Source organism: Taudactylus pleione, unplaced genomic scaffold (genome assembly GCF_031769625.1).
Source record: "Taudactylus pleione unplaced genomic scaffold, aTauple2 ptg000442l, whole genome shotgun sequence".
Lineage (NCBI taxonomy): Eukaryota > Metazoa > Chordata > Amphibia > Anura > Myobatrachidae > Taudactylus > Taudactylus pleione.
Genome location: NW_028284844.1, coordinates 3,638,409 through 3,658,776, shown reverse-complemented (window position 1 = coordinate 3,658,776; position 20,368 = coordinate 3,638,409). Strand labels below are relative to the sequence as shown.

Genomic DNA, 20,368 nt, shown 5'->3' with positions numbered 1-20,368 from the left:
ACCTCCGAGGACAACACCAGCATCTGAGAGCGGATCCTGTGTGGCAATCCGTTCCATTCTGAAAGAATCAGCCCCTGCAGGGGCCTGGAATGGAACTGGGCAAACTCCACCATGTCGAATGCCGACACCATGGACCCCAAAACTCTCATCGCTGAGTGCACCGACACTCTGCCACTGCTCAGACAACTGTGAATCCGCAGCTGTAAGGAGGAGACCTTCTCTGGAGTCAGAAAAGTCCGTTGCTGACGAGAGTCCAGCAGGGCCCCCAAATGAACCATCCGTTGTGATGGGATGAGGGAGGATTTCTTCCAGTTGATCAACCAGCTGTGCGCCTGTAGACAAGCGACCGTCAGGTGGAGATGCTGGATCAGTACCTCCGGGGAGCTTGCCAGCAAGAGGAGGTCGTCTAGATACGGTAGCAACCGTATCCCCTGGCTCCGAAGGTGAGCCGCCATGACCGCCATCACCTTGGTAAATACCCTTGGTGCCGTGGAGAGACCAAAAGGTAGAGCCCTGAATTGGTAGTGGTTGTGGAGAATAGCAAACCGCAGAAACCGTTGGTGCGATGTTGCTATAGGCACATGGAGGTAGGCGTCCTGGATATCCAGGGAGACCATATAATCCCCCGGTTCCATCGCCAGTATGATGGAACGCAAAGTTTCCATCCTGAATTTGGGAACCCTGAGAAACCTGTTCAGGGACTTCAAATTGAGGATGGGGCGATGAGAGCCATTGGGTTTCTGCACCAGAAACAGCGTAGAGTAATACCCCATCCCACGTTGAGACTGTGGTACGGGTATAATGTCCCCCGCCGTCAGCAAGGCCTCTATGGCTTCCTGAACCTGCAAGGCCTTGGTTTTGTCCTGAGAAGGACTTGTGCAAAAAAACTGGCAAGGCGGCCTGTGCCGAAAAGACAGGGCGTACCCCTGGGAGACCACTTCTCGCACCCAGGCATCCGTGGTGGTATTGTGCCAGCACTGGGCGAATTGAAGAAGTCGGCCTCCCACTCTGGGGTCCCCCAGAGGGAGGCCCGTCCCATCACGCAGAAGGCTTATCTTCTGGCTTGGAAGAAGGGCGCCTAGCACTCCAGGCTTGCTTCTTTGGCTTTGAGGCGGTCTTGGGTGCGGACTGCCTCGGGAAGGACTGACCCTTTGCCTTGCCCTGAACCCGAAAGGAACGAAACGCCGAGCTCCGGACCTTAGCAGGTGTAGTAGCTGAAGGGAGGAAGGCTGACTTGGATTTTGCCAGGGTATCTACTATTTTGTCCAGGTCTGGACCAAATAGTAATTCCCCATTAAAAGGTAAGGCCTCCAAGCCTTTCTTTGAATCCGCGTCTGCTCTCCAAGACCGCAACCACAAGGATCTACGAGCAGACACTGCTGCCGCCGAAACCCTAGAGGTCAACAGGCTAGCATCCAAAGATGCTTCTCCAATGTAGGAGGCGGCATCTCTCATCTGTCCTAACAACGCCCTCTGGACGTCCGGAGATTCATCCGTAAACGTGTCCTCCAAGGCGTTGGCCCACCCCTCAATGGCCTTGGCCAACCAGGAGATGGCCATGGACGGCCGGGCTACAGCCCCTGAGAGAGAATAAATAGACTTTAGACAAGTCTCCACCTTCCTGTCCGTAGGATCCTTCAGCGAGGATATAGACGGCAATGGCAAAGTAGCACTCCTGATGAGGCGTGTTACATGGGAATCGACTGCAGGCGGAGTTTCCCATTTCTTACAATGCGCTTCCGGGAATGGATAATTGGACGCCAAGCGTTTCTGTGGCAGGAAACGCTTACTGGGCGTCTGCCAGGCCACCGCCATGTGATCAGTCAACTGATCAGACAAGGGGAACGCTGTAGAAGTAACCTTAGCTTTTTTAAAACTAGGATACCTTGACTTGGGAGCGGGTGCCTCATCCTCAATCAGAAGAATAGCCCGCACCGCCTTAACCAGAGCCCGCACATTGATGGAAGACTTAGTGTCTACCTCCTGGAGTGAGGCATCTGAGGCTGAGTCATCCTGTACCTCACCATCATCCGAGAACCCCTCAGAATCCGAAAGATGCGCAGCCTGTGCCATGACTGAGCGTTTAGACGCCCTGGAGGGCACGTCACTGCGCAACATCGACTGAAAAGCCGAAGATGCTGCCGCCAAATCTTGGACAGTGTGGGAAAGCGCATCCACCCAGGGTGGAGGAGCTGTCACAGGAGCCTGAAACGGCACCACAGCCGGCTGTGCCACAGGGGTGGACTGAATATACATTGGCAACCCCGCATAGGGACCAACAGGCTGAGACCCCGGGGGAGTCTGCAATAATTGTGGGACACCCGGGGAATGGGGGATGGCAGGCTGGGGCAACGCCCTAGTAGGGGCGGCAGTCGGGACCGACAGACGGTCCGCGATGGACACCAGCACCTGGGAAAACATCGCCCATGGTGGCTCCTGCGAAATGGGAGGTTTAGACGTACCAGGGACCGCCTGGCACCGTCCGCACAGGCCGTCCTGTGACAAATCCTCCCTATCCACTCCTGCAGAACAGCGCCTGCAGGAGAACAATGCTGGAGCCCCGGAGTGCTCAATCTCCTCCTCAGACATGACTTAGGAAGAAAACGTGCGCACTCACCAGTGTGCTGAACAACAGCCCACAATATGGCACCGTGTAGCACACAACTGTATGTGACGGACCTCACAAATACGTGATCTATATAGGTGAGGTCAGTAGAAACACCCTTCCCCCGCACACCTGTAGGAGAAGGAAAGGGATAGGTACAGGCTGACAGTAAGTAGAAAAAAGACACAGACAGGCAGCACTATCAAAAGTCACATACCATGCAGGAAGATATACTCACTGCACCTTTCCACTACAATCAACCTCCCAGATTCAGTGTCTGGGAGGGCTATAGTGCTGTGTACACTGTCCTTCTGCAGGGGAGAGGTACACAGGGGGACCGGTCCGCGTGCTCCCTGAGAGTATCCACGCTGCCACAGAGAAAATGGCCGCTGGAGACCTCAGAGGAGGAGTGGCCGTGTATCTGCAGCTCAGCGACGCCAGACTCCGTGCTGAAAGGCGCGCTGAGCTGAGGGGAGGAGCCGCTGACAAGGAAGGCTTCCTCCCCTGGCTAGCATATTAACCCCAGGGCTTGCCGGGATCCCGCTTCCCCCGCCGCGATCCCCAGTTCAGTGCTGGCGTCGCGGCGCCAGCAGGGAGAAGGAGCGGCAGCGTGGGCGTCTGTACAGACAGCCCAGCGCTGCCGCTCTGTAGAAAAACTGTAGTAAAAAATAAATAAATACATTTAACTAAGTTAAATAAAAAATTAAAAGCTTTAGGGGGCTGCTCCAGCAGCCCACCCCGCAGGGTGACCCGACTCCGGCCGGGCACCATCTAAAACTGAGGTGCCTGTGGCTCGGGGGCGGGGTATAGGGGAGGTTGGACCCAAGTGCATCCTGGGAGCAGCTGAAAGCTTTAACTCCGTGGTGCCCGAGGATCCAGCTATACCCCCAAGGTCACCCTGTGGACCCCTATGGACCCTGAAGTAGAAACACTCTACGCACAAGAATAAGCCTCAGTCACCCGGCCGGGCAGAGAAGAGATGACACGGCCCATGAGGCTGCTGCTGATCTCTACGGGTCAGAGGAGCATGTGATGGGCTCCTGCAATCAGAGCTCAGCACATGCTCCTCTCACCCTTCAGCAGAGTCTCACTGGAATTATTTCCCAGTAGTTCATTGCCCCAGTAACCCCACCTGCACCCGCCAATGGGACAGTCAAAATATCCTTGATGACTGACCGGCAAGCAGCTGCACTGCACCCTGCTCTCTGAGCAGTGCTGTCTCCATAGTCCCATAGTGGGTATGTAACTGCTGTCTATGACAACAAATGGCGGCTAGCTTTTATTCTGGAGAACAATGACAACATCGATGCAGTGTAAGTGACATTCCTCCAACCATCTGGTCCATCACCATCTTTTCCATACCAAGGGAAGCCGGATGTTTATGGATTCCTATGGTAGATGTTCTGCGTAAGTGGAATCCATTACCTCCAACAGGTAGAATTACACCCTTTCTGAGATGGAAATACTAAAAACAAATGAAACCATCAGCCAGTTCCAACCCATCCAGTAGCACCATCTATCCAGAGCAGCAGCACCAAACGGTAATGATCTGTAGCTTTCTTACAATGGGCCGAATCCAATTCAAAGCGATGTTAAATATCAGCGGGAGGGAGCTCCCGAAGCTATTAAATTTACCGCGGTGTTTGGGCGGGCTAAATTATTTATTTTCGCAGCCCCCTGGGGATGCACGGAGAAATCCAACAAAAGTCGCGAGAACCGGCATTCTCTGACTCAACCAATTCCCAACCAGGCAGACAGCGCGGTGTATTGAATAGCTGCTCCCTCCCGCGGCTATTCAACATCGCTTTGAATTGTTAAAAGTTTTAAATATTTTAGTATTAACATACTGTGTCTTTGTACATAATATACATCAACGGGATTGTTTATAGAAATAAATGAAAAGCAATGAACAGGCCTAGGTAGTTCTCATTTTCATTATTTTAACAATGCAAAGTGAAACTTCTTGTAGCAGACGATCCCATCGAGATACCAAAATAAAACTTTGGGGATTTATTAACAGTATGAACAATTTTGGAGAGTTTTTTTATTTTATTTTTTATTTAGATTTTTCAAAATTTAGCAATTTTCATTTTTATTGAAACCTACTGCTGTGTTATATATCATATGAAAGCCCATAAAAAGAGGTTTAAAATGAGACGTTGCCCAACTCTCTAACTCAATTAGGTGAGCTGCAAGTGCAATAAAAAAAAAAAGTTAATAGCAAATTAAAAAATAAACAATAAATATTGCAGCTTTTAAGGCATATAACTCCAACACCTGTGTACTTATCAGCTTATAAGATTTGGGGGTTTTCTTTACACCAAAAACATTAATATACCAAATTACATTACAATCTGAAACGGTCAGGTACCCTGGGTAGGCAATCGGGAAGCCGGCGGAAATAATCCCGACAGCCGGCTTCCCGACTGCTTAATCCCGGCGAGGGTTAAATGACAGGCGTCTAAATTAGGGGTGAGCAGGTTCGGATTTCTGAAATCCGAACCCCCCCGAGCCCCCCCGATCCGAGTCCGATCCGAGTCAGGCTCGACTTTTCCCGCCTGACTCGGATTCTGAAATCGAGGCAAAACGTCATCTTCCCGCCTTCCGAGTCTCGCGGGTTTTGGATCCTATATAAGGTACCCACGTCGGCGCCATTTTCTCACTCGGCTGTGGACAGTGAAGAGGGAGGGTGGGAGTTAGGGCTGTGTAGTGTAGTGTAGTGTAGTGCTGCTGTTGTCCACTACTTCAAAGTCCATAGGGGCTGGCTGTGTTGTGCTGTGCTGATGTTGTTAATAGGGGCTGTGTCCACTACTTCAAAGTCCATAGGGGCTGGCTGGACTGTGTTGTGCAGTCAGTTCTCCATAGGGGCTGTGTCCACTCCAAAGTCCTGTGCAGTGTCCCAGTCCTAAAGAGGTGCTGTAGTGTTGTCCAGGGGGTGCTCTGTCCATCAGGGGTGCTCCCCCCAAGTGCTAAAAAAATAATATATTTTCTGTGTTTGTGAATTGTGTGCGCAGTAGCCGCACGTGCATCAACAAAGTAGTGCCAAGCGTACGCCTGTGTCATAAGTAAAGGGCCGGCTGGCTTGACCGTTAAAGGGTGCTGTAACCCCCGAAAGTACACTCCAGTCCAAACCAAAAAAAAAATTATTTTCTGTGTTTGTGAATTGTGTGCGCAGTAGCCGCACGTGCATCAACAAAGTAGTGCCAAGCGTGCGCCTGTGTCATAAGTAAAGGGCCGGCTGGCTTGACCGTTAAAGGGTGCTGTAACCCCCAAAGTACACTCCAGTCCAAACCAAAAAAAAAATTATTTTCTGTGTTTGTGAATTGTGTGCGCAGTAGCCGCATGTGCATCAACAAAGTAGTGCCAAGCGTGCGCCTGTGTCATAAGTAAAGGGCCAGCTGGCTTGACCGTTAAAGGGTGCTGTAACCCCCAAAGTACACTCCAGTCCAAACCAAAAAAAAATTTATTTTCTGTGTTTGTGAATTGTGTGCGCAGTAGCCGCACGTGCATCAACAAAGTAGTGCCAAGCGTGCGCCTGTGTCATAAGTAAAGGGCCGGCTGGCTTGACCGTTAAGGGTGCTGTAACCCCCGAAAGTACACTCCAGTCCAAACCAAAAAAAAAAATATTTTCTGTTTGTGAATTGTGTGCGCAGTAGCCGCACGTGCATCAACAAAGTAGTGCCAAGCGTGCGCCTGTGTCATAAGTAAAGGGCCGGCTGGCTTGACCGTTAAAGGGTGCTGTAACCCCCAAAGTACACTCCAGTCCAAACCAAAAAAAAAATTATTTTCTGTGTTTGTGAATTGTGTGCGCAGTAGCTGCATGTGCATCAACAAAGTAGTGCCAAGCGTGCGCCTGTGTCATAAGTAAAGGGCCAGCTGGCTTGACCGTTAAAGGGTGCTGTAACCCCCAAAGTACACTCCAGTCCAAACCAAAAAAAAAATTATTTTCTGTGTTTGTGAATTGTGTGCGCAGTAGCCGCATGTGCATCAACAAAGTAGTGCCAAGCGTGCGCCTGTGTCATAAGTAAAGGGCCAGCTGGCTTGACCGTTAAAGGGTGCTGTAACCCCCAAAGTACACTCCAGTCCAAACCAAAAAAAAATTTATTTTCTGTGTTTGTGAATTGTGTGCGCAGTAGCCGCACGTGCATCAACAAAGTAGTGCCAAGCGTGCGCCTGTGTCCCATAAGTAAAGAGCCGGCTGGCTCATTTCTTAAAGGGTGGTGTAACCCACAAAGTGCACTACTCTCCAGCAAAAATAAAAAAATATTTTCTGTGTTTGTGTGCGCTTTAGCCGCACGTATATATATCAATATAACATAAATGGAGGACCAAACTTTCTCTGATAAAAATAAAATAGGGAAAGATCAAGAACCACTTCCTACTAGTGCTGTTGCTGCTGCTGGGAGTTGTTCATCATCCCAGAGAGGAAGTAGGAACATCACTACTTTTACTAAACAATTGACCCTCCAACAGTCCCTAGCGATGAGGATGAAGTACGACAGCAGTCATCCTGAAGCAAAACGTATAACTGAGGCCTTGACTGCTATGTTGGTGTTAGACGTGCGTCCGGTATCCGACATTAGTGCAGTGGGATTTAGACAATTGATGGAGGTAGTGTGTCCTCGGTTCCAAATCCCGTCTAGATTCCACCTGCATCCTCAAAGCAGCAGCGACAAGCGTGCGTCTGTCTGTTAAAGGGTGGTGACACCCTCAAAGTGTGCTACACAAACAATTAAAATATTATTCTTTTTTTTTCTGTCTTTGTGAAATGTGTGGGCTGTAGCCGCACCTGCATCCTTAAAGCAGCAGCGACAAGCGTGCGTCTGTCTGTTAAAGGGTGGTGACACCCTCAAAGTGTGCTACACAAACAATTAAAATATTGTTCTTTTTTTTTCTGTCTTTGTGAATTGTGTGGGCTGTAGCCGCACCTGCATCCTTAAAGCAGCAGCGACAAGCGTGCGTCTGTCTGTTAAAGGGTGGTGTAACTCACGAAGTGCTCCAAAAAATAAAAAACTATTTTTTTAATGTGTTTGTGACTTGTGTGCGATGTAGCCGCACCTGCATCCTTAAAGCAGCAGCGACAAGCGTGCGTCTGTCTGTTAAAGGGTGGTGACACCCTCAAAGTGTGCTACACAAACAATTAAAATATTGTTCTTTTTTCTGTCTTTGTGAATTGTGTGGGCTGTAGCCGCACCTGCATCCTTAAAGCAGCTGCGACAAGCGTGCGTCTGTCTGTTAAAGGGTGGTGACACCCTCAAAGTGTGCTACACAAACAATAAAAATATTCTTCTTCTTTTATCTGTCTATGTGAATTGTGTGGGCTGTAGCCGCACCTGCATCCTTAAAGCAGCAGCGACAAGCGTGCGTCTGTCTGTTAAAGGGTGGTGACACCCTCAAAGTGTTCTACACAAACAATTAAAATATTGTTCTTTTTTTTCGGTCTTTGTGAAATGTGTGGGCTGTAGCCGCACCTGCATCCTTAAAGCAGCAGCGACAAGCGTGCGTCTGTCTGTTAAAGGGTGGTGTAACTCTCAAAGTGGTCCAAAAAATAAAAAACTATTTTTTTTATGTGTTTGTGACTTGTGTGCGATGTAGCCGCACTTGCATCCTCAAAGCAGCAGCGACAAGCGTGCGTCTGTCTGTTAAAGGGTGGTGACACCCTCAAAGTGTGCTACACAAACAATAAAAATATTCTTCTTTTTTCTGTCTTTGTGAATTGTGTGGGCTGTAGCCGCACCTGTATCCTTAAAGCAGCAGCGACAAGCGTGCGTCTGTCTGTTAAAGGGTGGTGACACCCTCAAAGTGTGCTACACAAACAATTAAAATATTGTTCTTTTTTTTTCGGTCTTTGTGAATTGTGTGGGTTGTAGCCGCACCTGCATCCTTAAAGCAGCAGCGACAAGCGTGCGTCTGTCTGTTAAAGGGTGGTGACACCCTCAAAGTGTGCTACACAAAGAATAAAAATATTCTTCTTTTTTCTGTCTTTGTGAATTGTGTGGGCTGTAGCCGCACTTGCATCCTCAAAGCAGCAGTGACAAGCGTGCGTCTGTCTGTTAGAGGGTGGTGTAACCCTCAAAGTGTGCTCCACAAACAATAAAAATATTCTTTTTTTTTTTCTATCTTTGTGAATTGTGTGGGCTGTAGCCGCACTTGAATCCTCAAAGCAGCAGCGACAAGCGTGCGTCTGTCTGTTAAAGGATTACATCGGTGACAGCATCCAAGTAGGCATGTCAGACAGTCCGTACCTGTACTGGCAGGAAAAAGAAGCAATTTGGAGGTCCCTGTACAAACTGGCTCTATTTTACCTGAGTTGCCCCCCCTCCAGTGTGTACTCCGAAAGAGTGTTTAGTGCAGCCGGGAACCTTGTTAGCGAAAGGCGTAGGAGGTTGCTTCCACAAAATGTGGAGAAGATGATGTTCATAAAATGAATGATCAACTCTTCCAGGGAGACCAGCCTCCAGAACGTACAGAGGGACCTGTGGTTCCAGCAGGGACGAATTAATACTCTGTGAGGATGAGGATGTACATAACACTGAAGAGGGTGAGGAATCTGTGGATGAGGAGGATGAGGACGACTTCTTGCCTCCGTAGAGCCAGTTTGTGCAGGGACAGATTAATTGCCAGCTTGTTTTGTGGGGGCCCAAACGAACCAATCATTTCAGCCACAGTTGTGTGGCAGACCCTGGCGCTGAAATGATTGGTTTGTTAAAGTGTGCATGTCCTGTTTATACAACATAAGGGTGGGTGGGAGGGCCCAAGGACAATTCCATCTTGCACCTCTTTTTTTTCTTTGCATTATGTAGTTTGGGGCCTAGTTTTTCAATGCCATCCTGTCTGCCACTGCAGTTTCACGCCTAGATGGGTCACGTGTTTGTGCCGCCCACTCGTGTCGCTTAGCATAGTCATCCAGCTACCTCGGTGCAACCTTTTGGACATAAAAACACTATTGTGAGGTGTGAGGTATTCAGAATAGACTGGAAATGAGTGGAAATTAAGGTTATTGAGGTTAATAATAGCATAGGAGCAGAAAAACCTACAAATTCTGTGATTTTAGCTGTTTTTATGCTTTTTTTCAAAAAAATACAGATCCAAAACACAAAACCCAGAACCCAAAACACGGAAGGGTGGTTTTGGCAAAACCAATCCAGATCCAAAACACGAAGAAAGATCCAGATCCAAAACCAAAACACGAAAAGTGGCCGGTGCACACCCCTAGTCTAAATGTAGGTGCCTGTCATTTTACTGAGACCGGCGCCCGGCATTCCGATCGAAGGGACGCTGAGCACGGATAGCCGCGGATGGGAGGGGGGGAGGATGGTTAGGTTTAGTGTTCCCGGGGGGGGGGGGACTTTGGGTTAGGCACCCCCGGGGGCACCCCCGGGGGGAGGTTAGGCACCCCCGAGAGACTTAGGTTAGGCGGGGCGGAAGGGGGGGTGGGTTTAGGCACTTAGAGGGGGGATTAGGGTTAGGCACTGGGGGGGGGAAGGTTAGGGTTAGGCACCCCCAAGGGAGGGTTAGGGGGGTAGAATAGGTTAGTGAATACTTACCTGGGGACGATCGGGATTTTCATCCTTGTCGGGCTGCCACTGTCAGGATTTGAACCGCCGGGCATGGGTCCGGCGGGTAAAACGTACAGATTCCGGTACCCAGTGTTGATTTTAGTGGAATAACCCGCCATGCCCCCTTTTTTGCCGTCCGTGCACAAAGGTGCCGTCTTATGCTTTGAATTGAAAGATATGATCAATTTTGAAATTACCGGGGGAGACGGGGCGGAGGGGGGGACCATAATCACTGTTACACTGGGAGCCACATAGTCTAGTAACTCTCCTGCCAGTGTACCCATGAATAGATGCTTCATACGCTGTATGTGACGGGTACACTGTCATTCTGTTGTCCATCTCCGAGTGTGGGTGATAACAGAGACAGAACGCGTCTTATCGTGGACATGGTGACCTGTGTTGTACATGATTCCCTCCTTTCTCTCCTGTTCATGTTATGATTTATTATTTATATCCCTCCTCTATGAAAGTTCTGGTTTATCTTTAATGATATATAATTCAATAAAGCCAGACGCAGAGCGGTCAGCCCAGACGAGGAATACAGAAATGAACGGGTCTATATTGTCCTGTGATCCCTTATTTCTCACAAAGTTATACTGACCTCTATTACATGATTTATGCATTGGCTTATAATGCACATAAGATAATCACGTTGCTCCTGTAACTATGAAGAGGAGAAGTGATCGTAGTAACCAGCTCACTGTAACCAGCACTCGGGACATTTACTCACCATTTACACACAGTCTGCAAATCTCTCCATCTCAGCTTGTCTCACACTGATTGTTACAGTCCTGTACATTACATATCTAAGAATGGCCGTTTAGGGCAGCGGTTGTGACTCCTGATTGTCTGTCTGGTACCTTGTGTATGCGTATGCAAATTTTGTATACTGTGTATATATACTGTACCCTGTATAATGTAGGCATATTGTGTGTACATGTATATTGTGTGTGTGTGTGGTGTAATATAATATAATATATATTATATATATACACTATACATTATACTAGCTGACGTGCACGGGTTTAAATCTTCAAGTTATCAAGTTTTATCATGTGATGTCCAAATCCATCCAGTGGATGGCCCAGAACAGGCGCCCCGCGGTCAAAGTTCTGCCCGGCGTACAGCAACGGGAGGTCCGACCAGGACCTATATATATATATATATATATATATATATAGATAATTCACACACGTGTGTGGCTGGTGTAATGGTTAGCATTACTGCCTCACAGCACTAGTCTTGGGTTCAATTCTCACCATGGCCCTATCTGTGTGGAGTTTGTATGTTCCCCATGCTTTTGCCTGGGTTTCCTCTGGGTGCTTCAGGTTTCCTCCCACACTCCAAAAAACATTTACTGGTAGGATAATAGGCTCCCAGCAAAAAATGAATCATGGTGTATACAGTATATGTGTGTGTACTATGAGCTCCACTGTGGCAAGGACTGAGTGACCAAATAGAGATATATACACATAGCAATGAGAGCTGGAACTCCCCAGTTATACATACTGTATATTATTTACAAGTTTTATACTGTAACTATAATAACCTCACTTGTATGCGCTGTCTGTCTGTTATTACCCAGTCTTGTTTTATTACTGTTTTATTCCCATTTGTAAAACGCAACAACATATGCTTGTGCTATATAGGTCACTGTTAATGTTTAAGATTATATATATATATATATATACACTGTATGTGTGTGTGTATGTATATATATATATATAATATTGTTATAGTGGAAATTAGGACTGATGTACAGTATGTCTGGGTGTGGAATCTCAGCCAGTTAGCCATACCGGAATATCAGGGCGCGAGTCCTCATTCTCCCGCTAAGGTCTGTAATAATAACATATGTTGTGCGGCTTGCCCAGGCCCTGCCCCGCCATCTGAGCAACGTGTCCTTTGTGGGTTATTGAACAGTCCGGTTACACAGATCATCTTCTCAGGCAGTGTCTCTGTACATTGATAAGAGCCTGGTAGGGGGTTGTTTGTTGTATTTATGTAACTCTTGGGGCTGCTGTGCAGGAATAAATGGGATTTCGGTATTGTCATCTAGCTCTATGTATGTGCTTTATGTTCTAGGTTGTAGCAGATACAAATATTAGTGCGATCGCCAGCCAGCTGGAGAGCCTGTCCCTGAGTCAGAACATCAGTTCCGATCACCAGCCCGAGGAGGGGGAGTGAGTACACCCTGACACTCTATTAATATGGCACATGGGGGAGGAGGGGGAGTGAGTACACCCTGACACTCTATTACTATGGGGGAGTGAGTACACTCTGACACTCTATTACTATGGGGGAGGAGGGGGAGTGAGTATACCCTGACACTGTATTACTATGGGGGAGGAGGGGGAGTGAGTACACCCTGACACTCTATTACTATGGGGGAGGAGGGGGAGTGAGTACACCCTGACACTCTATTACTATGGGGGAGGAGGGGGAGTGAGTACACCCTGACACTCTATTACTATGGGGGAGTGAGTACACCCTGACACTCTATTACTATGGGGGAGGAGGGGGAGTGACTACACCTTGACACTCTATTACTATGGGGGAGGAGGGGGAGTGAGTATACCCTGACACTGTATTACTATGGGGGAGGAGGGGGAGTGAGTACACCCTGACACACTATTACTATGGGGGAGGAGGGGGAGTGAGTACACCCTGACACTCTATTACTATGGGGGAGGAGGGGGAGTGAGTACACCCTGACACTCTATTACTATGGCACATGGGGGAGGAGGGGGAGTGAGTACACCCTGACTCTATTACTATGGGGGAGGAGGGGGAGTGAGTACACCCTGACACTCTATTACTATGGGAGAGGAGGGGGAGTGAGTACACCCTGACACTCTATTACTATGGCACATGGGGGAGGGGGGAGGCATTTTCTGCAAAATGAGTAGAATAAGCTGCTGATTGTACAGTGAAACTTGTTGCATCTTGCAAATATATTTCGGCCTTGTTTCATGATGACCATAAGGTGGCGCTGACTGGCAACTACGTATTCATGTTATCTTACATAAATATAGATATAATCATTAAATTGAATATACATTTTGGAATAGTTATTACAAAAAAAAATGTCCGGTCTCACTAACCGATCTACAAATATATATATTTTTCTTTAAAAAGAAAAAGGATGTTCAGCCAGTGACCAAACGAGCACTTATTATTTTATATTGTGCCTAATTTTTACCGTTCATAGTTTTCGCTCCTCAACACTATAAGTCTGAATGTATGCCATAAGTTTATATCCTGTGCTTTTATTTTACAGGTCCCCTGTCCCAAAGCTCATCCACCTGGAGAAGGGCGCGGATGGACTTGGGTTTAGCATAGTCGGAGGGTACGCGAGCCCTCATGGAGACCTCCCAATTTATGTCAAGACAATATTTTCTAAGGTAAAATCTTGCTGCACATCTCCGTCTCCATTTTGTATCTGTATCTAATATCAATGCCGTATAGTTCTTGTTTAGAGCCCTAGTCACTGATCACCGCAGGTACAGCCGTGTCCCCCCCAGGGTGCGTATTATCCTGTTAGTGGTACAGAAACACCTGGGGTTATGGTGGGTTATTAGAGGCAATATAAACAGCTGTGATGTGGCTGATAATACATGGTAAGCTGACGGTCACTTTGCAGAAGACTTTATATAAAAGGGTCATCCGGACAGATTTTACTATATCTAGTGCACAAGATGACTTCACCCCCTTTCTGACTATGTCGCCCCCTAATCATCTTCCTCACGTCAGTCACCCTGCCCTCACATACCACCTGTGTGCTCCTGGGGATATGGGGGGAAAAGGGGACTCGGAGGGGTACTTGCATGGTGTGCCCAAGTAGGCATAGACTTACGCACAGCTGTATATTCCGTTATGTTGGTCAGCAGCCTGTAATGGTGGTACAGATGTGTCCACATACATCTAAGCCTCCTTGCGCGTAAAATAGTCCTTCTAGTCGCGCCATGCCGTGACTCGGTAGCGCCAAGAGTCTCTTCGTGCAATTTTTTCCCTACAAATGCGTCTTAGGCCCGTATTCAATTTGGAGCGAAAAGCCATTTTCGCCTGTTTTTGGGAAAAAATTTTTTCACTGATTACGTCATTTTCGCCTGTTTTGATTTTACTCCGTATTCAATTTGGAAGACTTTTCGCCTAGGCTGAAAGTCAGTGCAGTGTGATAGGCGGAAAAGTTTCGCCTATGAATAGCAGGAGGAAAAAAGTGCAGAATTGGGGTTTTGGGGTGCAACGTTGCGGGAACCCCTCTGCAGCCTTCAGACAGTCCCCCAATGGTACAATAGAATAAACTGTGTCAAAAAATGTAAAAAAAACCCACTTAATGACACCCCAGAAAAATCACTTTGAATTACCGGATTTGATTTGAATTTGGGGCCGAAAAAAAAAATGTTGAGGGACAAAGTTAAAAACTAGCGAACTTGACTCTGGGGGGTCCCCAAGTATGCCCAAAGTGTTTTATTCATTGCAGGGGCTTGCGGCAGGTGGATTTTTCATGATTTTTTTAAATTAACTTTAAAATATACTGGCCCCCATTTTCAAGTACACCAAATTTGCTGGGATAAGTTATTTTCTGCAGAAAACTCCTGAATACTATTCTGCACCACGTATAGAAAAACGCTATTTAGCAGGTATTGAGCACCAAATACCTTCAGCAAGCCAAATCGGAGGGTACCATACCTAACCCACATGTCAGAGCATCTTTTGGGGGGTGTCAGGCTGATTTCCCCAAATCTGACAGTACTTTCCGCTTGTTTAAGTTTCGCCGGGTCCCGTTTTCGCCTACTTTCAAATTGAATACGGCAATACGCGGGCACACGCTCAAAACTTTTCCACCTGCAAAACACGCGATGTAGGCAGTAAGTCCGGGAGGCGAAGTAGTATCGCGGCTCGACTTAAATTGAATACGGGCTTTAGTCGCAAAACGATGCGAATAGGACGCACGATCTGCTGATTAAAACGATATGCGGCTCGCCTATATTCTGTAAGCGACTGCGGCTGTATTTGCATGCGAAACTCTACGTTACAGTGTCACAGCCGCTAACGTTTCACACGCAGATACAGCCGCAGTCGCTCACAGAGTATAGGCGCGCCGCATATTTTATACAACCGAAGCCGCTCGTGCATCCTATCTGCATCGCTTTGCCAATAAGACGCATTTGAAAGGAAAACAGTGGCACAAAAAGATGCTCGGCGGTACCAAGTGGCACGGCGCTCATGCGTTATGTGTAACGCGACTTGTAGCGCAACGAGGATGGATGTATATGGACACATCTGTAGCTCCACCCCCAGTCAGCGGGGCTCTGCCAGAAGTGACGCTCTTACGTTATGGAGTACAGGAGTCCCGGATCAGCGAGCAGTAACGCTATTTATACAGGGTTCATGTTACACAATGGCGCTACCTGTCTAGCAGCCCGACGACCCATCTCCCTTAAAGCAAAGAGTGTTATGTTATATATATGAAATTAAGTTTGTGGGACTTGGGGCTGGTTTTCAGGACCCAGATCCACAGACTCTGGCTGGCAAAGCTGCGTACTACGGTGATCTATACACTGTATTGTTATTGAGTGTCAGACATTGGGTTACAAGACTAGTGTGGTGCTAAAGCAGAGCAGAATGTGGATATAAATGTTACTGCCCTGCCTCTGTTCAATGTGACGTACGGTACTCCCCACGCTCCCTGCACATCAATGTGACGTACGGTACTCCCCACGTTCCCTGCACACAGGCGTTGTCTCACTTCTTACTAGCGCCCTCTGCTGGCTATTACACAGTAATGCAAGTGCATTCTTTCCCAGTGACAAAGGCTAGCTGTAATAAAACACTTGCTTTACATTCTGCCATATGGTATAAATTTGTTGGTGCGGATATCCCATGCATGTAGCCCAGCCTGATTACTTCCATCTGCTCATTCACAAATCCTTTGTTTCTGTTACAGTGAAACAATGGCTGCATCGCAACACATTCTGCAAATCCTTCCACTTATTACATTCTGTCTGTAAAAGCCCATCTCGTGTACAGCTGCCTAAATCCCCACAACACGATGCGTTAGAGGAGATCACTGGGTGTGCTACATGGTTATTACATCTCGGGGGGCTACATGGTTATTACATCTCGGGGGGCTACATGGTAATTACACCTCGGAACAGTCTTCCCTCCACTCGCGCCATAAACACGCCGTCATTGGCCCCAGGGCGTTGGGGTTTAATAATCTGGGTCATAGTAAAGGCCGCGTGTTTGTGCAGCCATCTTGGTGAACGCGGCAGAGGAGGCTGTTTTGAGACTTTCGCTCTGGTTATCTGAAGAATTAACATCTCATTTAGAGAAGCAGAACAGAGTTTATATCCTGATTTTTCTCCTAGGGAGCCGCTGCCGTTGACGGGAGACTGAAACGTGGAGACCAGATACTAGCAGTTAACGACGAGAGCCTGGAGGGCGTCACGCACGAGGAGGCCGTTGCCATTTTAAAGCGCCAGAGGGGGAATGTCACACTGACCGTTTTATCGTAATAAATTACTACGAGGCCGATTAGTTGTCGGAGAGCGCACCGTGTATCGGAGGCGTAGGCAGCCGCTGATTCTCCTGCGCTTGTGAAACTAAAAGTCCTTTTGCAAGGGACAGGGCAAATGTCTGGCTGGGATTTGTAGTTCCACAGCTGCTGGGGAGCAGTAGGTTGCCTATCTCTGGTGATGCGCGTGTACAGCCCATGTAGGGAGGTCTGCTCAGTGTCTTGAGAACCACTCGCCATATTGTTCTCTTTGCTTTATTTAGTGTACAGTGTAAAGCACATTAACAACACACAAAACACGTTATCACCTTATTACCTTAATAGCTTTCAAGTCTTCCAGCCGGCTAGTAAATTAATAATATAAAGTAATTGTATCCGCTGGTCACTGGTTGAGTTTCCTGAGGCCGTTCTTGCACTTTTGGGATACAAAGGGTGTTATATTTAGTGAAATGTTGGAAAATGATAAATCTTTGAAGAGGACATTATATTCCGGGTACATGAGCTGCAGTCCATCTACACTTAAATGGCTTTGTTAGATATTAGGAGAACCGCGTAACCCATCCAATGTGTGCACTGTAATGATAAATACCGTTAGCTCTGGTGCCAGCAGAATGATGGGATTGGGAGACAGGCTGGATTCCTGCTCACGCTGTTTATCACTTGACCTGAAGCTTGTACAGTACGTCAGATAATAATTAGCTCCCCTGTGACTGTACGGTCATCAGGGGACTAAACGCGTCAAGTGAATCTGCTGGTACAGTAACCCATATCTGTCACACACCGGCGTTGCTGTCTAACTTGCGCCAGACCAATTAGATCTAATTGCTGATTGATTGCTGCGCGGCTGATGCACATCTTTACGTTTTTCTGCAGCATGTTAGTAAATGACCCCGTTATCTTCTCACAATGTATACAAATGAACACTGCAGTCTGCTGTCGCCTAGCCATTGCTATTGTCTATTGATGATGGCGTCCTCAGTATATATGTATATAAAGCGTGTGGATAGATAAAGCTATATTTTATTTAAGAGGTTAATTTTTCAGAACTGGGAGAGTAAATCGCTCCGGGCTGTTTGTTTGTAATACAGTATAAATTGCTGCTAGCTCAGTTATTTGTAGACCCCTGGTGGTGGAAAGGATTACTGCACCCAATACGGTACATATTTAGGTAAATAATATAAAAAATGAGAGCGATTGTCCTATTCACTGTAGACTTGTTGTCTGTCGTCCAGTTAAGGGATGTTATAGCCAATCTCTTCCCAAATGGCTGATAATAATGAATTATATATATAGAGAGAGATTTCTGCTAAGATTTGGGGACTTTAACATATATATTTATATTTTTAGTACACTCTTTGTAATGCAGAGTGTGTTATTTAGGCATTTTGTCTTAAACTGTTCCTGTCACCAGCAGGGGGCATTTCATGGGCTGAAAATAAATTAATTTGATTGTCACCTATCAAATCACTAGGTACTAGCGGCACCTATGAGGCACGTAGTGCAATTAGAGAACTAGGAGGCTGAATATTAGTACAGCTCTCAGAATTGTTGACCCCATTGTGTTGAGGTGACAGATACAGTTTATTGTCTTTCCCAGGCTTTCTGGTGGGGGGGGGGGGGGGATAGATTATAATGGGTGACTTTTATTATGATTTGCCATGTAATAATACGCTGGTTTTCTTTACACTTCATGGATGTAGGAGCATGGAATCATGAACACTGGATGTATAGAGACATTTTTATTCTGTTTATCAGTTTTGTTTTCTATAGAGGGCGACAGCTGAATGTAATCGGCGTCATATTCACCACGAGATTGGCGTCTGGCACAGGGCTTCTATAATGGGAATAATTCCCGATGAGTCTGGTGGAAATATGTCAGGGCCGGGTATTATTACAGAACATCGTAGAACCTCATAACATCCCTAGGGGAGAAATATTGATATACGAGGAAGAGAGATTCATCCTGTTCTATTTAATCCAAACTAAAAAAAAAAGATTAACAATGTGATTCAGTACAATTTTTTTTTTGTAATATTGTAATCTCCCATGTATTCTGCAAACCTATACTTCCCAATATACTGTATGTATTCAACAAATTGGCTCCTCCCACTTATGACATCACTTATCTCGCGTTGACGTTGGCTCCTATAGCTGTAAATAACTTGTTCTGTACAATAGACCTGGTTCTGCTGCCTTTTGTTATGTCACAGAAACAAAAAAAAATGGAAGTTCAAAAATGACTGTTCCACCAACACATCCCTGAGCTGGTGTAATGAGCCTGCCCATCTAATATTATTACTGTTATTATTATAATACAGTGTGCCAAAAAGATGCCCGCAGAGCCGATGTAGGCTCCACACAGACTGGGAACCGCGGTTATGTTATCGGCTAATTGCTCCTGATAATCAGATATTGAAGCTGTAAAGAATCGTTTGTCTATTTCTGCTCAGGTGAATCTTTTTGTGTGTTTTATAGGTTTGTTTTAATAACTGAAATGTTCAGCAGGAGGCCGCGCTGATCGTATCTTACATTCCTGTCAAACAATGAAGTGAATGGAATTTTTTTATTAAGCTGATATGAGAATGAAATAAAACAGTTGCTTACAGCCTGACCCATCAGGAGTGGTGTTTTCTGTGGGGGTGAAGGGTTTCCGATCTCCGTTCTCATGTTAAGGGGATTTCTTGCCTTGCAGCTGTTGTCAGCACGGAGAATAATTACCAGGACCCGCTAACTGGGCCAATGGAAGGGCAACCGTCTAAGTCCTAATGTAGCTAATAGGGGTGGAATAGGATCATCTGTGCCATGCCATATAAAGCAAATTGGTGTTAGGATTATATATCTACATACGTGGAAAGTCAACTCGCATATTAAGTGCAGCTTATAAAGTGTATTTGGCTGCATGTATCATTGTTCCTTTTCAGCCATCATATAGATGTGCATTTATCAACACAGTCTTCCTACATCACTATGATAGGAGCCTCATATTAATACTCTGTGATGCTGGGGGACCCTGCTCCTTCCACTAAATAACTCTGTCTGTGACTTCATGCTGCCTCTATTCCCCTCCTCACATCATGTCACTGCCCCTGTCACATGCAGCCCTGTCCTCACTAACACATCACTCATCTCCTGATATACTCTGTGCTGCTGGGGGACTCTGCTTCTCCCACTATATAACTCTGTCTGTGGCTTCCTGCTGCCCCCATTCCCCTCCTCACATCATGTCACTGCCCCTGTCACATGCAGCCCTGTCCTCACTAACACATCACTCATCTCCTGATATACTCTGTGCTGCTGGGGGACCTGCTCCTTCCACTATATAACACGCAGGCTGTGGCTTCCTGCTGCCTCCATTCCCCTCCTCACATCATGAGGGTGAGCTGCTGCATTACCCATGTATTTTTTCCATATCCCTTACATAATGGTCATGTCCACTGTGAGCCTGGAAGTCCTGCGTCAGACTCTAATGATCCCAGCTCTGCCTGCGGGTTTGTGTAACATCACCAATTTAATGCAACCTTGCTATCTCCCCTTTAGCCCAGCTACCACATACAGCCTCTGGCAGAATGCCACACTTACACAAGTGCCCTCTTGTGTCACGCTGGTACTAGATGTCCATGGGTAGAGCAGGACATGTTCTCTCGTATCGATAGTGCTTGCTGTCTCCCTGAATGTATTGTATAT

The 20,368-nt window shown here is 46.9% G+C and overlaps 1 protein-coding gene across 2 annotated transcripts in view; it reads left to right on the top strand.

Annotated features, from left to right (window-relative positions):
* Positions 1 to 19,295, top strand: part of LOC148505699 (inaD-like protein) — a 319,407-nt gene extending 300,112 nt beyond the window's left edge. For both annotated transcript variants that reach the window (XM_088447870.1, XM_088447869.1), the window contains 3 exons: positions 12,250 to 12,347; positions 13,445 to 13,568; positions 16,539 to 19,295. In XM_088447870.1, coding sequence (XP_088303996.1) covers positions 12,250 to 12,347; positions 13,445 to 13,568; positions 16,539 to 16,685 — 369 coding nt within the window. In that variant the 3' untranslated portion in view covers positions 16,686 to 19,295. The remainder of the gene's footprint in view (positions 1 to 12,249; positions 12,348 to 13,444; positions 13,569 to 16,538) is intronic.
* The last annotated feature ends 1,073 nt before the right edge of the window (positions 19,296 to 20,368 follow it).